General features: G+C 43.7%; 1 protein-coding gene and 1 long non-coding RNA gene across 2 annotated transcripts in view; both read right to left on the bottom strand.

Annotated features, from left to right (window-relative positions):
- The window catches only part of LOC138615739 (uncharacterized), a 208,775-nt gene that overhangs the window by 43,261 nt on the left and 147,595 nt on the right, over positions 1–17,919 (bottom strand). The window lies entirely within an intron of this gene.
- Positions 409–15,526, bottom strand: man2b1 (mannosidase, alpha, class 2B, member 1). The gene is made up of 23 exons (XM_069689504.1): positions 15,442–15,526; positions 14,984–15,086; positions 13,485–13,658; positions 13,211–13,404; positions 12,524–12,656; positions 12,278–12,423; positions 11,150–11,349; positions 10,935–11,055; positions 10,215–10,293; positions 9,864–9,973; positions 9,587–9,694; positions 8,086–8,202; positions 7,371–7,553; positions 7,064–7,161; positions 6,781–6,901; positions 5,979–6,097; positions 5,697–5,798; positions 5,364–5,451; positions 4,972–5,052; positions 4,659–4,883; positions 2,592–2,741; positions 2,334–2,436; positions 409–1,114 (listed from the first exon to the last, which is right to left on the bottom strand). Exons 2-23 carry the CDS (start codon positions 15,060–15,062, stop codon positions 1,011–1,013), a joined length of 2,835 nt encoding a protein of 944 aa, XP_069545605.1. The 5' UTR covers positions 15,063–15,086; positions 15,442–15,526; the 3' UTR covers positions 409–1,010.

The raw sequence follows: 17,919 nt of genomic DNA on the forward strand, positions 1-17,919 counted from the left end.
TTCATACAGCTGAGTGTCAGGTGGGTCGCTCAGTTTGAAAGGTCAAACATCCACAAAAATGTTCTTTTCAGCAGACTCAGACTCACGTTTCTGATACGGAGTTTATTAGTTTACAAGCTGCAAAAGAAGACATCATTTCTGGCCATTTAACTATTCATGCTGCCAATAGCGGCACCAAAGAGCACGTTTGTCCATTAACAGATCTTTGAACGTTACCTCAGCAGGCTTTAAACTTTTAATTGCAACAGTAAAACTCCTTTTATTATGAGACTTTTAATCAACGTCAACATGTTCCTGATATCGGAGTGTTTCACTGCATCCGACGAAGGTCGACAACATCTGTTCCCAGGTCAGATTATCAGAAGAGAAAACCTGCTTCACTGTGATTATGATACACGAGTAACAAAGTCAGATTGATAGATTTTATTGTCAGATCTTATTGATAGGTTTTATGATCAGTATAAAAATCATTCATATACACACATTGGCAGAAATACAAAAGGTGACACTTATTGCACACATCAAGCGGTCGGCCCCATTTTGTGGTTAAAAAAAAAAACAATCAGTCAAAGGTTTCAGGATCTGTTTGGTCGGATCGAACGTCACTCATATTTTGTTGAATTTTGACGTCTTTATAAAAGGCAGCGTCAGCACTTTGTGTTTAAAAGGAAAATCATGTTCAGTGGCACGAAGCGGCAAAGTTTCTAAAAAGAAGTCAAGAGTCCAGTTCAGTTGTTTGCTGCAGTAGAACAAACCTGAAATGTTCCTGGACTCTGCAGATGTGATTCGGTTCAGGCTCGACGGCAGTTGTTGTTCATCCCGGCGTTAACGCTAAAAACATCCTCTCCTTTTTTACAAACGGAACCCTTTTCATTCTTTTTCAAGCGTCTGCACGTCATCTCAGTGGTGTTCAAACAGTCCTCGCTTGCTCCAATCAACAAGAAGGCCACAGGAACGAAACGGACGATTCTATCACTAATTCATCTGTACGTTTCACAGCGTGTGATTGGTTATCGGAGGCGGACTCTGAGCAGGAACGTTCGGATCTCCATTGGCTTCAAGGTCACCTCCCACACAGAGGGGTCTCCAAACACCTTCCGCAGGGGCTTTTCACCTGAACAACAGACACGCACAAACATTATTTTTTTTTTTACAAATATTTAAAACTGGTTTGAGGTTAAAATGATCTGTTGCAGTCAGTTTTGTTGAGGACAACAAGGTAATAACATGTTCATTAAGTTTTATGGGTTAACATTTGTTACGTGCCAATAAAGTCCTTACTGGGACAAAAAGGTAAAAACGTATCGGCTACAGGAAAGAAAACGACAACAACAACAACCAGATGATTTGTAGCTTTTAACAAAATGAGACTTGTACACCCTGTAGTTTATGATCAAGCTTTGAACCATAACGATGTGTTTATGACTCATTATGTTACACTGCCTGCTTAATTAGTGCCTGCAGGGAAACGCTCTTTCCCGTTGGGTCGCCTGTAAAGCAGCAGTGATTTCCACCAAAAGGCGTCGGAGGGTTTCTGTATTCAGCCTCCTCTCTTCGGTCTGGTTGAGCTGAACTCGACCCCGCAGCTCCCGGCAGAGCGGCCCGTCAGCGGCTGGCGGGGAGCCGGAGCCGCTGACTAATTCGCCAACATTTGGCTGCCTGGTGATCGTTCGTGGTGATTGCCTACTGATTTGTAAGCGCACACACGCTTATCGTTTTGTCCTCCAGAGAGGTCAAAGGTCGGGGTTACAACTCGCATTCTAAGCGGCCGGAGCTGATCTTTGAAACGCAGCCAGATAGTCTATCTGGACAATCTGCTGCTATTAATACACTTCATCCCCGGAGGATGAATCCTGGCCGTTGTTCAAGGGCCATCCCAAGCATGAAAAATCCATATTTACACATTAAATATTGACGTCTTGCAGGTGAATTTCCAGAAATCTACAAAGCACATTAATTTTCTCCAGATAATGAACCTTTATCATCTCAGACGCTCTGTGCACTTTCCTACGGCACCAACTTTAAAACAAAACAGCAACTTTGCCGCCAGGACATATCCAGAGAATAATTCAATCAGCATATATATATATATATTTTCCCAAGAGGAAGAACCTTTTGTTCATTTAATGCGCTTCCCTCATGTCTTTTTAGAATATCAAAGTAATGTTCATAACACCATCAACTTACATTTATTGTACTGTAGTGCAGGGCTGGATGTTGTTCAGAATTTTAACACACTAGGTCAGATATAAGCTTTTCATTTCACATTAAGAAATATACTGTATATAATATCTAAATAAAAAAAATGTAGTGAAGCTCATGACAGGGCGTACCTTTCTTAGGTGTCCAGTCAAAACGCTTCATCTCGTCTTTCCACTGGTTGGCCGACAGATTCAGCTCGGACACGGCGAGAACATCCAGAGTGGAGAAGAGCTTCTGCACAGGCAGGAGGCGCAGAGGGAAAATGAGCTGGTTCCAGTTAAATGTATTCTACTCATCTGGTCAAATAGCCGCAACACGGACGTTCAGCGAGCTGAACTTCTCTTTACATTTGAACCGAGGAGGTGCGGCGTGTTTGTGAAATGTCTCACCTGCAGGTTGACTGTGACAGGTTGCGAGTAGCGTTCGCTCTCCCAGCTCTGGAACTGATGCTCCAGTCTCAGCAGCACCGAGTCCTCGTCCCACTGACTGAGTGTCAGGAGGTGGACAGCAGGGGGCAGCGCAGCCTGCAGCCCTGAGAACTACACACACACACACACACACACACACACACACACACACACACACACACACACACACACACACACACACACACACACACACACACACACACACACACACACACACACACACACACACACACACACACTCTGTGACCTCGGTCGTACACGCCAGTTGGTAAAAAAACTAAACATGGAAGGAGTGTCCGTTCATTTTCAGCTGACCTGTTTGAGGACTGCTACACGAGTTACTTGGTATATTTGGATCATATTCTCTCTGCACGTGGAAGACGTTAATATTATGGCTGACTAATTACTGGCTCTGAAAATTTGTCAGTGCAACTGGAGCTAAAGGCAACACAACACAGCTCAGCTCAGCTCGGCTCCCCCGAGATTTAATGAACTAATGTCTGAAAATGCAAATATGTACACAGCGGGACAGAAATGGGTCGTAAGCAGCAGCAGAGGAGGAGTTCATACAGAAGACAGCGAGACACGACGTACCCAACAGACAGGAAGCACTCCAGTTCATAGATCCTTTACCTTTCCTTTACCTTAAACCAGATAGTTTATGTTCATGTTCTGTTTACTCTCAGTGTTTCTGACTCATTATGTTACACTGCCTGCTTAATTAGTGCCTGCAGGGAAACGCTCTTTCCCGTTGGGTCGCCTGTAAAGCAGCAGTGATTTCCACCAAAAGGCGTCGGAGGGTTTCTGTATTCAGCCTCCTCTCTTCGGTCTGGTTGAGCTGAACTCGACCCCGCAGCTCCCAGCAGAGCGGCCCGTCAGCGGCTGGCGGGGAGCCCGAGCTTCCTCACCGACATGTTTGGTGTGGATCTTTGAAGACGAACACGTGATGAATAACTTTCCTTCCTCAAAACGTTTGCAAAACTAATTCCTATTGAAGGTTTGTGCACTTTCTGCAGCGCTGTTCGTGGTACCATCACTTATTGGTCAGTGTGACACCTCTGGCAGGAAGGACTGTTGTGTCACCCTCATGCGTTTCCTTTTTAATGTATACACAAAACAAAACGGGGATCCACTCCAAAACAGCTCCGTAGCACTCTGCAGCATACTGGACCTCGAATTCATCTTTCCTGGTGAAACTTTGAACTTGCTTTAAGCTGCGGAGCGGAACATTCGTCTCCCGGTGAGAATAATTACAGAAACACGTGTTTAAGTTACAGGAACTAACGTAGTCGCTACTGTTGCGGCTCTAAATGAGGGATGAATGAAATGAAAGGCATCTAAACCGCCACAAAATGATTCATTTCACCGTCAGAATTTGATCCATTTGGACCGATACCATTTAGAAAATCTAAAAGTGTCACATGCCAAAATGATTTGATCTCCATTCAAGTTAGCATCGGGCTAAATCCTAAGTTAGCATGCTTGTCCAGCGGAAGTCCCTGATGCACAAACATGTTTTTCTTACATTACACTAAAACGTGAACGTCACCCCAGACTACAGATGGAGAACTTTGACACTTTGACGCAGCACTTTAATCAGCATCGTGTGAAGTTTTGCACTATGAAGATGTCAAATCTACTGTTCAGAGCTACAGAATGACCATTTTCCATGTGACCGAAGCCTCCTTTAAATCAATCTGACGGCAGGTTTTTGTTCTCTTTTTGTGATCTGCCACAAACAGATCGACTATTTTCAGTATCTTTACTCATGTAAACTGTTAAGAGCTCTTCTTGACACACATAAACTAAAAACTAAATCTACCCGAGAGCCCTTTAAGTTTTGACCTCTCTTCTTAAATGATGACCTTTGGCCACCGAACATCTTCACCATGGACTTTTTTTTTTTTTTTTTTCTCCTGGTTGTTGTTTATTTAGATGTTTGCGTGCAGCTACTTCTTCACATAGCCCCCAAGATAGCTCCTCCTCCTCCTGCTCCTGCTTCACCTCCTCCTCCTCCTCACCACTCACCTCCAGTCGAGTGTTTGGGTTCAGATGTCCATCAGTAAATGTGATGAGCGGCTGCAGTACGACCTCCTGGGCCAGAGGTCGGTGTGTGTCGGCAGCGCTGGCCGGGCGATCGAGGGAGAGCAGCAGGCGGCCGCGGACCACCAGACCCTCCGGGAAGATGTCGGAGGTCTCGTTGAGGGGCTCGCCGACACCACGGACATCATCGTACAGCAGCCGGCGGTGGAGCTGAGGGGGACAGGTGAAACTCAGTGTGTGTGTGTGTGTGTGTGTGTACTGAGAGAATTAATGGTAGTGAGCAGAGTATATGTCTCACCATGATCTCCAGAGAACCATTCCAGATGCTGCCTCCTCCTTGAGAGCGATCCGTCACCACAGTAAGTTGGTCCTCATCATCCTGACACACACACACACACACACACACACACACACACACACACACACACACACACACACACACACACACACACACACACACACACACACACACACACACACACACACACACACACAATTTAAAAAGACAAAAAGAAAACACATAAACAAATTTGTTCCTTAGAGAACCTCACTTCTTAAACAACAACAAAAACTAAACTTTGAACAGTCCATCTAACTCAGGGAAAAGCTCGTATTTGAGTGATATCTTTGCTGTAGTAGATCCTAGTTCCTCCAAACAGAAGCTCATCTGAGCAGAACACAAACACACACCCTGATAAAAGCACGAGAGTTGATGGGGAAGTAGTTTCCAGCGATGGGCTCCGACTGGTTCAGGTGCCAAGTGGGCCGGAAGTCTTTCCTGAAACACACACACACGCACACGCACACGCACACACACACACACACACACACACACACACACACACACACACACACACACACACACACACACACACACACACACACACACACACACACACAGCTCTCTGAGTCCATGCAGAAACACTGACTCAACACCAGTCTGATTGTGATTAATAAATAAAACACAAAACTGTCCTTTTTACATCCACCAGATTGAATAGTTCTGTTTTTAAAACGTCTTACTTCCTCCGCAGCACCTCTCTGCCGTTGGAATCCGTGTAGAACATTTTGGAGGTTTGGATGCTGGTGTCGAGACGAGTGATCACCTCCTTCCCCAAACTGTCACTGAACAGTAAAGAGAGCGAGAGCTGGATGAAGGGATGCAGTTCAGCCATTGATTGATTTCCATCCAAGTCCAAAAATTGAATTAAATAATGTTGAACATTTTTTTATATTCATGTCGTGCAAGTTCTGTTCTGTTCAACACAGATCAATAAACTGTTCATGTGATGAGCTCACACTCACTCTATGGGCAGAGGTCCGACCGTCCACTCCAGCTCCAGAGCTCTGCTGTCGGCGTAGAGACGGACCACCTGGGACACCCAGGGGGAGAACCACTGCCTCACCTCCTGCACCACTGACGTCTGGGGTGGAGAGGAGTACGAGAGAAATACATTTGAACGGTTTAAAAGAGCAGTGTGTGGAGGTGGGCCCCCATGACGTCACCTGCCAGTTTGTGAAATGCCTTGAGAAAGTTTGTGAAAAATTTGAAAAGTGACCATACTGGGACGATTTGGGGAAAGTGAGCGGTGGATCTGAATCAACCCGACTGAGAACCCAAAGACACAACGCCCGCCCACCTCCACCGGAGAGCTGATCTAACCAGACCTGACCTAATCACACGAGACACGCCCCCGAACGCACCACTCTTTGAGGCCTAGTGTCCAATTAACATGCGTTTATTTTCAGATGGACGATCAGAACACCGATCAGGAGGAGGAACTTTAGTGAAAAAAAAAAGATTTCGTTTGTATTTAATGAGAGAAGTTGAGTGAGAGTCTATGGCGAAAGAGGGTTTTTGGATCCAGCCCCTAGTGGCCCTCGCTGGTATATTTCACTTTAAGTCACTTTCAGGTTGGCTTCACTTTTCAGACGTGGAGACTACGTCTAATTTTATATGCAGTCTATTGGATGCAGATTGCAACCACATGAAAATCCCTCACCTCACCGTCCCCTTTCTAATTAAACATTTAACAAAGTCATGGTTGTGGTTTTAAGATGTGACATCATCAGAGTGTAAACACAGCTGGGACGCTCCTCACTCTACCTGGATGCTCTCCGTCTTGGCCGTCTTGCTGATGATAAAAGGTGTGGAGGAGTTGGGTCTGAAGATGTAGGCTCCAGATGGCTGGTTACTCTCTGAGTTGTTCCCGTCACTGGCGTTGTACCTGCAATATGTAACACACAAACACACACAAACACACACGTTAAGAACAAAAAGGAGAAAATGCCAAAAGTCAGTTGCAGGTGGGGTCTTGGCTAAAGTTTAAAAACAGATTTGGCTGTGTTAATTCAGTGTTCTGGGTTTGTGCTGGGATAGAAACACGAACCAATAGAAATTCTGGGTGAGTTTGATGCTCTGTTTGGTCTCCAGGTTGATGAGGCCGCTTAAGAGGCCGGTGACAGGGTCAAAGGTCACTTGCAGGAACTGGAACACATGGAGGAGTTGGAGGAGTAAACAAATACACTTTGTGACCGTCTGCCTTTTTACTCTCCAGTTTTGTTTCCGACTTGGTTTAATTTGAAATCTAAAGCACGGCGTGTTCCTATTTGAGTTTTTGCTGCCCGTGAAGTATCATCAACTCATCTCCCGAGGTAGGACACAAAGCAAGTGTTTGATAAGGCTGTGGTTCAGACCTTGTTCTGGATGACGGTGGGCGTGCGGTGCCGTGTGGAGGCGGGCGGAGGCCCGTCCTGAAGCAGGGACACAGAGTAGGTGCTGAAGCCCAGAGGAGGAGCCTGAACCTGGAAGACCAGCTCGTTGACGGCGGAGCCCCGGTTCTTCCTCACCTCCTGTGTGGCGCTGGACACCGGAACCACCTTCAGCACACAGAGAAATGTTATCTGGGGGATTTTATTTGAGTTTCACATGAAAAGCGTGAGAAATGCTCTCAATCTAATCTCTCGATGCTCTCAATCTAAATGATTGTATCAAATCCAGTCATAAGTATTTATCATGATAATAACTGATGAAGATATAGCATTTCACAGCTAAAGCCAACATGTGAAATTGAAATATTTCACTGTAGCCAGTTGGAAGATGGTATGTTTTATTTTTTTAATAATAAGTCATTGGAGTGCAAGTTACAATATGGCCAGAGAAAACCTCGTTCATTCAAGTCATTATTACCGAGGCTGACAAAAACATATTAAAATTAAGAGGATATTGTCCCAAAATATGAAAAAAAAATATATATATATATTTTTTTTAAAACACAAGCAAGTTGCCATTAAAGCTCCATAATCCACTGCAACTCATTAACAAATACAATTATCTTGAGTATTATCTACATCACGTGTCACTATCTGACAACAGCTCGTTGTTACCTCGTGCGTCGCCATCCATACTGACCTGGCAGTCCACAGGTTTGCCTTCAGCGTCTGACACGTTGAATGCTTTTCCGCTGACCGGCAGCCTGACGGGCCAAGAGACGGGCCGAGCGAGAGGGTTGTACACGCTGACGGAGAACTGAAGAGAGAGACGGACAGACTGAGGATGCTTGTTAACATGAACAGGTTTATGTGCGGTTTGTAAGGTAGCTTCAGCGTCACGCCGAGAGCTCGCTAACACTGAAGGCACCAAGAAATCCGTTTTATTTTGGGGAAGAGTCTCGTTTCAGGATCACAGTGTTCAGAATGAGGTTCACATTGTAGCAGACATGCATTGATCCATGTCTCTAAAGATACCAGACACCACATCTCCTTACCCGTTATCTCCGTGACCCTGGGGAGGACCCATCGAGCTGCATCCTTGCAGCACGTGAACTTTTGTTAAACTCTTTTGGGCCCCGGTCAAAGGATTTCATCACCCTTTTACTTCATAAAACCTCAACCCTTCTGCCACAAGTGACGACATCCACGCTCTTTTAGGTGTATAAAACGTGTCACTTTGGAGAAAATAAGCCTGCCGGCCAAAAACCACCAACCAAAAACTATCCCTTTTAATCCCTTTTGGGTCACAACCGCTCCAATACACCAACTCCAAAGTTGATCCTCTCCAGACGCCAGTTGACCTCCAGTATCGACCATCCCGGAAGAGTCACGTCTCCCTCATGTGCTCATATGCCACCAAAAACTCACGAACTATAAGAACAAATTATGGACTTGGTGATTCCTAACTACCGACACTGCTATCCTGTATTCCATGATATTTTATACTAACAGTGTGATGTTAATCGAAAGTTTGGGTGTCACTAAACTGATATCCTGAGTCTAGAGATGTGAACATAGTCTAACCCAAGATCTCTGCCTCTCTCTCTCACTTTCACTCGCTCACTCTTCTCCTTCACCTTTCTATCTGACTAACTAGAATTAGAAGGACCTTATCATTTAAGAAGTGACGCGTGTTGTAATGATATATATCTGGACCCGTCTCCGGCCCGTGGTCAAAATCGTCACAAAGTAGGCTGGCTCATTTCTTCAGGGTGGCAAATTCTAAAGTATCATTATAGACTTAAAATTCACTCATTCAATCGTCTCCCTGTTAGCCCGGTCGCAAATTCCCTCTTTCACTTCACCATCAGTAATCAGAGGGAATTTGTATATTCTCATTCATATAAACACATCTATCATTTAGTCATTTACTGTGAGAAGTTACGCAATAAACCCTTTTAATTAGACCCAACTGTGACATGGTGGTAACTTTCTGAGTATATCAAAGGATCTGAGTTCCGATACGAGAATTCCGATTTCGATTATGATTGACTGATTTTATATTGATTTTGAATTGATGATTTGTCCAATATTGGACCGGTGCGCCTTCTAATAACGAGAGCAAGATTTAATCCTTAAGAATTAAATTGACATCACGCTACATCGTTGACGGTTGTTTTGTGCTTGTGTTTCTGTGTCACCTTTTTGCTGGACTCGGTGAGCGGACACACACTGATGTTGAGGTTATCGCAGTAGATTCGCTCAGCGGACGAGCCGCTCAGAGCGGCCAGACTGTTACTGACCAAAACCTGACACAGAAAACGGACGTAAGAAGGACATTCAAAATAATACGACCGGTGGGTTAAACATTACATCTTAGTTGGCTTGATACGCCCCATTACATTACATGAATAGCTGATCCAAAGAAAATGTTCGTTTTATTGAAAAATACTTTCAATCAAACATGAATTGAAATACCTGACAATGTTGCCAGCCGTTAGCGAGCCTCCTGGCGTAGTCATTGGCTACGTGTTGCTTCTCCGTGCCCGACACGGCGTCGTGGTGCTGAGCCACCGCCATGGCTTCCTCTGCCACAAACAGGAAGCTGTCAGTCAGGCGGTACAACTGGAGCGCAGAGACTCATATTTAAGTTAAATATTAAGCCTGGGGTGACGAGTCATTATTGTTTATTGTCATTTAAAAATGGGCAAGAATCTTTTCTCAGAGAGGTCCAAATGTGACCACTAGGTGGAGACACAACGTCTTCACACTCTGCCAGAGATGTTCCATCAGTGAAATTTAACACACAGAAGTTAAATCAAGTCTCACTCATAGTCTTGCTGTCTCCCTCCCCGAAGGCTCCCTTCCTGGAAGCCGGACCTCCGAGTACCTCCAGCTGGTTACACGTCTAGAAGATGAAACCAGTCACAAGGTAGCTCCAACTAGAGACTTTTCATCCTAGAGTGTACTTTGGACACCAGTGCCAACATACTACGATGCCAATAATATCACGTTAAAGGGCTAAAAGGCAAAGCATGCTTTAATATATGTCAGCATTAATGTATTTAACAGGGACAGTGAATATGATCAGAGTTAGCCAAAACCTATTTTTAATCTGGGAACACTCCACATTTCAGTATGGTAACATGCATCGTTAGCATATCACATACTGATTCACGTCATATCGAGTTTCCAACATTCAAATTGCAATTACAAGGACACTTTTCTGAAAGCTCTGATATGAAATTGGCATGAGCACTTAATATTACAGAAGTGACTACTAAAAAAAAAAAAAACTAACATGGACCGTATCTTTCTGTTGGATATAATTAAACTCAATTCAGTTGTTATGGTCTTATATTGTCAGTGCAAAGTTTAATGGTCAATAATAAAATAATAATAAAACCACCCTAATGTCGTGAACACTCAAAATTTGGAAACATGGGAGTCTGTCCCAATGTTTTCCATTTCTCAGACATGACGTGAACGTGGCAATGTGCCATGGATTGGATCTTTATGGATCCATATTTGCAGTGAACCTCAGACTACCTGCAGGTTGCTGTTGCTGATCCTCTCGTATCGTTTCAGTGCCGGTCGGCTGGTGAAGTAGCCGGTCCAGAAATCATGAGCGCTGTCAGCGTAGGGGAAGAAATCATCCGTCTTCAAAGCCCTGGCAAAGAAAAGAGGACGACAACTCTTTACACAGTCCAAGTCTGACATAACGGCTCCAACAAGCAACTTTCTCCAGTTAAAGTTCCACCGACCAGCTGAGGTTGGCTCGGTGCAGCTCCTGGAGGTAACAGGACGGGGTGGAGTACAGCACGTTCACCGTGCTGCCGTTCGTCTGCTGGGCGTTGACGTAGTAGATCAGCTTGTCCAGGTTCTTGTACCACAGGTTGGCATTCTCATACTGGAAATCTGAGCCCATGGTCATGATGATGTGATTGGTCTTATACACCGCAGACTGACGGAAGAAGAAGAAGAAGAAGAAGAAATAATGCTGACAAGACATAACCCAACACCGAGAACAGCCCGTTGTCGGTTTACTTTTGGGTAATCTGGACATAAATACAATTCACACGCCTCGCGACCGGAGAGTAGCGACGTTGATTCTTGTTTCCTTGTTTTCCTCCCAGTAACACAGATGTCCCCGTTCACAGAAGGTCTATTTGACCACTAAAGGCTCTTTCACGCAGATGTTGTTCATCTGGGACTTCGGACTTTTCGGTTTGGTCCGAACCGAAACACTTTTTGAGTGGTTCACGCTTTAGGACCAGTTACAGGAAGTTGAGGCAGGCTACCGCGACCCATTCAACAATAGAAGATGAAAAAGGAAGCACGAGAGAAGTAACAATGAGCTGCAGCAGCTCACGAGGAAGAAGAGCAAACAAAGAATTGAATTATAATGTGGTCCGATGAAGAAATCAAAAATCAACTAGGAAAAAGGCATAAAAATGTTGGTTGTAAAGTAGAGGGAGCTGCAGCCTGTGACAGCGACAACACGGATATATCATGAAAAGTTGGTGAGCATGCTCTCAAAATTGCAATGTGACTCCAAAACTAACTGGATCAGTTTACAATGTAACAAAAACCTGAACTTTCAGGTGTGAAAACTCCCCAAGTGGTGGCGAGATGAGAACCGTGTGCACACGAGGGCGGAGAAACGAGCCGTCTGCTGGGTTCGCTGTGACAATCTGTTTCGGGCCATAAACTAGACAAAGATACGCCACGATGAGCGAGAGCTAAAGGTGGAAAAACAAAAACAAGCTGGCGCTAAACTTGTTATTTAAATAGCCTGTGATAAAACACATTCTTTCATGATGTCTATTAAATATGCAGTTATACATAAACAGCGAGCTAGTAAGGGTTTTGTGTGTGTGTGTGTGTCCAACCTGATTCTTGGCGATGGCGAGGAAGCGCACGACCACATCATCGACATTATAGTCTTCTAGGTCGGGGTCGTCTCGGATCGGCGGGTCGTCGCATTTCTGGTCCCAGCAGAAGCCCTCAGGAGGGTTGTACCCGTTGGGAAGGATCCCTGTTGGGGGAAAGACGGCAGAAGTAAAAGTCACTTCGCACATTTCCTCACCCGACTGACCGAACGCACCCGGAGGGACGACCGGAGCCGCTTCTGTTACCGGTGAAGAGGTCGGCCGCCGGTGCCGCGAGGCTGTCGGAGGCTCGCCACAGAAGCTCCTGCTCCTTCGCCTTCATCCTGCGCATCCGGTCCTGGTAGTCCAGACGACCAAAGAAGAAGCCGTCGTATCCCATCTGGAAGAACAACCACTCGTTCAGAGTAAAGCTCGGTGATTGAACTGAATGGCCACTTGAAGAGTGACATATCTGTACAGTAAATATGAAGCTACAGACAGTTCGCTTTGCTTATCACAAAGAAGGAGAAAAGTGGAAAACAGTTTGCCTCTCTGAGCATGAATTCTTTTATTTCACAAGATAAAGCTAAAAAAAAATAAAAAAAGTTTTTTTTTTTTATGGAATGTGTCAAACATTACTTTTAAAATGAATAAATATGTGTAATAAAACCCATAAAAAATACAACAAATGAATTTAGAAAAACAGACAAATATATTTTAAAATTATACAAGTGAAAAAAGGATGACGATAATAATAATAATAATAATAATAAAAGAAGAAAGCTGTAAGAAAAGTGTATTAAACCCATATAAATGAATTTATATGAACACGTGTTGAAGCTGTTTTGAATCTGCATCTTCTGACTCTTATTACGTTTAATTACCTCCTTAATATTACTGTCGGACTTGCAAAGAGACGTTCCGGTTTTATCTACCCGTTTAAAGCGACGCTACCTGTGCGAACATGGAGGCGTGTTCGCGGGCGTGGCCGAAGGGGTCGATGTGCCAGGCGACGCGGGGACGACCACACGGGCCAAAGGTCTCGTTCAGGAACCTCAGGCCCATGGTCATCTGGTCGATGACGGCGCTGTAGTGGGTTGTGGCCTCGTCACTCATGCACCAGCCGCCATTCACAAACTCCAACCGACCTGCAGCAGGAAGCGCTCCGTCAGGACGACACCGAAACCGTCCCGGTGGACACGCGGCCGTACAGATGTGCTTCGCGTACCTTCGTTAACCAGCTGTTTGACCGTCCGCTGCATGCTGGAGCTCTGCTGCTTCCACCAGCGGTAGAAGAAGGCCGTCTCCACGTAGATGAACCTCCTGTCTGGGTTCTTCAACAGCTGATCCACCACCGAGTCCAGGATGTACTGAACCCCAGCATGCTGGATGTCATTACGATCTGCACACGCACACGCACACACACACACACACGGACGCACAAATATGCACAGGATGAATATTAACCTCAAGAAGCTGCAGTGAAAAACAAAAACGATGTCTCAGTTTTCCAAACATATTAACACTTATTCAATCTTTGTAAACCTTTTTTTTGCATAACATTACTGTGCAAAAAAGGCAAATGTAAGCAGAAAATGTAAAATCTTCAGTCCCACACAAATACTGACACTCATCAACGAACAGTGTGCAGTGCAGAGGATCTCTGCTGGCATCAAATGTCACCTGCAGAACGAACCACTATAAAAGACACGTGATGCTGAAATGTGAAAGCTGGTCACCGAGTCGCAGTAAAACTATGAATCGTTTCCTGGTGCAGACCGCTGGCAGAGGACATAATGGACACGGCTGTGTTCTCTATAAAGACACAGGCGAATGAGTTATTTAGGTTTTAATGTCTCACATTAACACTTCAGTTTTTTAATCTGATGACGTTTTTTTATATATATATATTTTTTTAAAGTCAGAAAGACTTCCTCTTCTTCATTTTTTGTCAACGCAGCACAGTCACTGCTTACTTTATAATGCTGACTTATTCAATAAATATGAGACACCGTGAGCACCGTCTTCTCTTACAGAGGCTGTTTTGTGATGAGTGATAACGATAGATGAGGATATTAATGTCAATGTTGGCCCTCGCTCTGGTTCGATGAATCGAGTAGTTGTCGTCTGAAAACTTCATCACCAACTCATTTGATAGTTTTTAAAGATAAAATATTTTCTGGTTCTTTTACCCCTCCTTGATAATGAAATTAATATCTTATGGTTGTGGACTGCTGGCCGGGACAAAACGAGACATTTTAAGCTGCAACTTGGACTTTTAGAAACACCGGTTGACTAAATGACTAACTGATGAATAGAGAATATAATTGTCAGACGAATTGATCATGAACATCGTTGTTAATTGCAGCCCCTGCTCATATTAAAATGAAATCCTGTCAGAATTGCTGCCTAAATTTGCTCCATGTAAATATATTGAAGTAAATGAGAACACGAGCACTTTATAGGACTGTGAAGCAGCAGGGTGACATTTCACGAGACCTACAGTCACTTGTAGCTTCATCAGGAAGGCATGTGGCAGCAAAACAATCAATCAATCAATCAATCAATCGTGGCGATAACGTGCAGTCAGCAGATGAAACACAACCATTACTTACAAACACGTGTGGTCGATTTTCTTTATGTGTATGACAGAGAAAATGGAAAGCATTTGTGTGTGTGTGTGTGTGTGTGTGTGTGTGTGTGTGTGTGTGTGTGTGTTGGACTGACCTCCATAGTAGTACTGGTCCACAGTCTTGAGCCAACCAACGTCGTCATGTGTGTGAGGGACCAGGTGGACATTCAGCATGTTGGGCTTGGTGGCATGGCATGACTGTACATGGTATGACACACACACACACACACACACACACACACACACACACACACACACACACACACACACACACACACACACACACACACACACACACACACACACACTGAAAACAAAGTCCACTACTCTCCACTGGACCACATCGCTTGCGAAGGAAGGTACGAAGTCAGGAGAGAGATAACACAAAGAGGTGGAAGAGGAAATAAATCCTGTTTCACTTTATATCCTCAGTACAGTAACTCGTACAAACTGACAGCACACACAGCGGTACTGAAAGTAGCTCTCGCAGCTCTGGCCGACGGCTGAAACGTCGAATAAACCTCCAAACAACACGCCTGTTCGGGTAACTAACCTCGTATCCGCAGGTGACGGTGTCTTCCGTTTCCTGACCGAGAGGAAAGCTTAAAACCCCGCTGAGTGTAAACAGGAGAGCAGCAGCCAGCGGCTGCAGCCCGGCCGCCATGTTGGGAAAAAACCCTGCAAATCACATGACAGTTGTTTACGCGAGCTGGGGTCATGTGACAATAATTCCACCGGGCAGAAACCACGTTGACGTCGAAACCAGGGCGTGTGTGTGTGTGTGTGTGTGTGTGTGTGTGTGTGTGTGTGTGTGTGTGTGTGTGTGTGTGTGTGTGTGTGTGTGTGTGTGTGTGTGTGTGTGTGTGTGTGTGTGTGCCTCAGTTCAGACTGTCAGGCAGCACAGAAGAAATAACAAGGAGTATGTTAGCGGAGAAATGAGTCACTTCGGAGGAAGGAACCTCAAACTGCTCTCAAAAACTTATTTGACACATTTTAGATTTCTGAGTTGGGGAATTTTATTGTAGGTCAATTATAAATAAATAACAATGCTACTGATGGTAGAAAATGCTTTACATTATGAAAAAAAAAAGCATTAACTATAGTTATTTCCTTTACTACTGATCTATTTGTTTTATTAATTATCCAGTTAACTATTTTTGTACAAAGTATGACTGGAGGAAGAAATATTGAGATCCTTTGCTGTAAAGGTACCAATACAGCAACATATAAATACGCCATAAAAGGCAACAGTCCTGCATAAAAAGTTAGTATTAGCAGCAAAGTAAATGTAATGCTTCCCCTCAGACTGATATGTTATTATATGTGGCATCATAATATTATTAATAGGCCTACTTAAGCAGCATTTTACAGTTGTAGCTGCTGCAGGTGGAGCTAGTATGAAGTTTTATATTCAGGGACAGCAGATACATTTCATCATTCTACTAACTAATTACTACTTCATAAATCTGTTTTAAGTTTTCTGGCTCTAAGCTTAGATTTTTGGTGAGATGTTGTATAATTTGAACAACCTTGTGAGAGGTCTAGAGGGAAAGTCGCTATTTTAAGAAAAACTCATGAACATCTTAAATTTGATCTCAAGTCAATACTGCTTTTTGGAAGACATCAGAAGACAAAAAGGTTGGGAACCATGTTAATGTAGTGCAGTAGATCGTATATATTTCTACTTGAAATGTAGTGGAGTTGAAGTATAAAGTTACATCAAATGGAAATGCTTATGTAAAGTAATAAACCTCAAAATTGTAGGCTACTTAAGTAAATGTACTAATACACCACTGGAAAATGTTGAAACACAAAAAAGTGACAAAATTATCCAAGTGGCATCATCAGATTCTTGTTTTGTTGGACCTCGTTGAAAAAAAAACCTAAATATTGCTACGTCACACAAAATAAAATAAAAAATGCTTTAAATAATTATTCTCCACCAATTACATAATAAATGATCAGTTACTAGACCTGTCTCGGGTTATTTCTAAGTCAAGTGATTGCTTTTTTAAAACCTTAATTCATTCAGGGAAATTTTAGAGGAAATACTCTATTTTACAGGAAAAGCCAATAAGTCACATATGAGCTGTCCCAGTATAACTAGAGTCGGACATGCTGTCCACTGAGCACCTCTACTGCAGCAGCTGGGGTTCAGGACCTTGCTCAGGTGGTGGATAATGAAAGGGCAAGCACTGCTTTTTCACTTTTCTAACCAGATTCCATGCTGATGGTCAGTGATTGAACCTGCATCCTTCCAGTCACAAACATGCTTCTCAAACCTTTAGCCCACAAATGAAAAATCATTGAACAACTTAGTGTTGCATTACTGGAATGAAGGATGTTAACTATTAAAGCACTCCCAGATCTAATTCTCTATTTAGATAAAGCGACATGGGGCTGCAAAAGGAGCTGCTCAGATACTCCAGGATATTGGATTTACTGGAGCTGATGCATAAGGTTGTGGCCACCAAAAGCGTTTTATTTTTTATTGACGGGCTCTTTAGATATCAAATGTCACAAATGGTTCTTCCTGTCCAACGGTGGAAAAAAAAAACAAGGCCAGTCATGCTGTACTCCATCCTGGCATTTGATGGGTAAAAGAGTACCACAATTGGTTTAACATTTGCCATTTCTCCTCCAGAGCTTTACTCTGCAAAGAATTACTGAACAGAGCAGACTGGTCAATCATCAAGCAAATCATGTAAACCCATTTTTTTTTAATTAAAGACAGGCCAAAGACCAAAGCAGTTGAGCAGCTGAAATCCAGAAATCCTATATCAGCCAATAATGGGACAACATGTCACTTTCAAAACTCCAGCAACGGGTCTCCTCCGTTCCAAAATGTTTACAGAGTGTTGTTAAAACGTGGTGATGCAAAACAGTGGTAAACATGCCCGTCTCAACTTTTTTGAGATGCGTTGCTGGCATCAAATTCAAAATAAGCATGTAAACAACAATTTTTCAGTTTCAACATTTGATTTGTTGTCTTTGGTGTTATTAATCAAATATGGGTTTGCATGATTTGCAA

This window comes from Brachyistius frenatus, unplaced genomic scaffold (genome assembly GCF_029030835.1).
Source record: "Brachyistius frenatus isolate BFR_SWC_R1_liver_20210118 unplaced genomic scaffold, ASM2903083v1 Contig_7, whole genome shotgun sequence".
NCBI lineage: Eukaryota > Metazoa > Chordata > Actinopteri > Embiotocidae > Brachyistius > Brachyistius frenatus.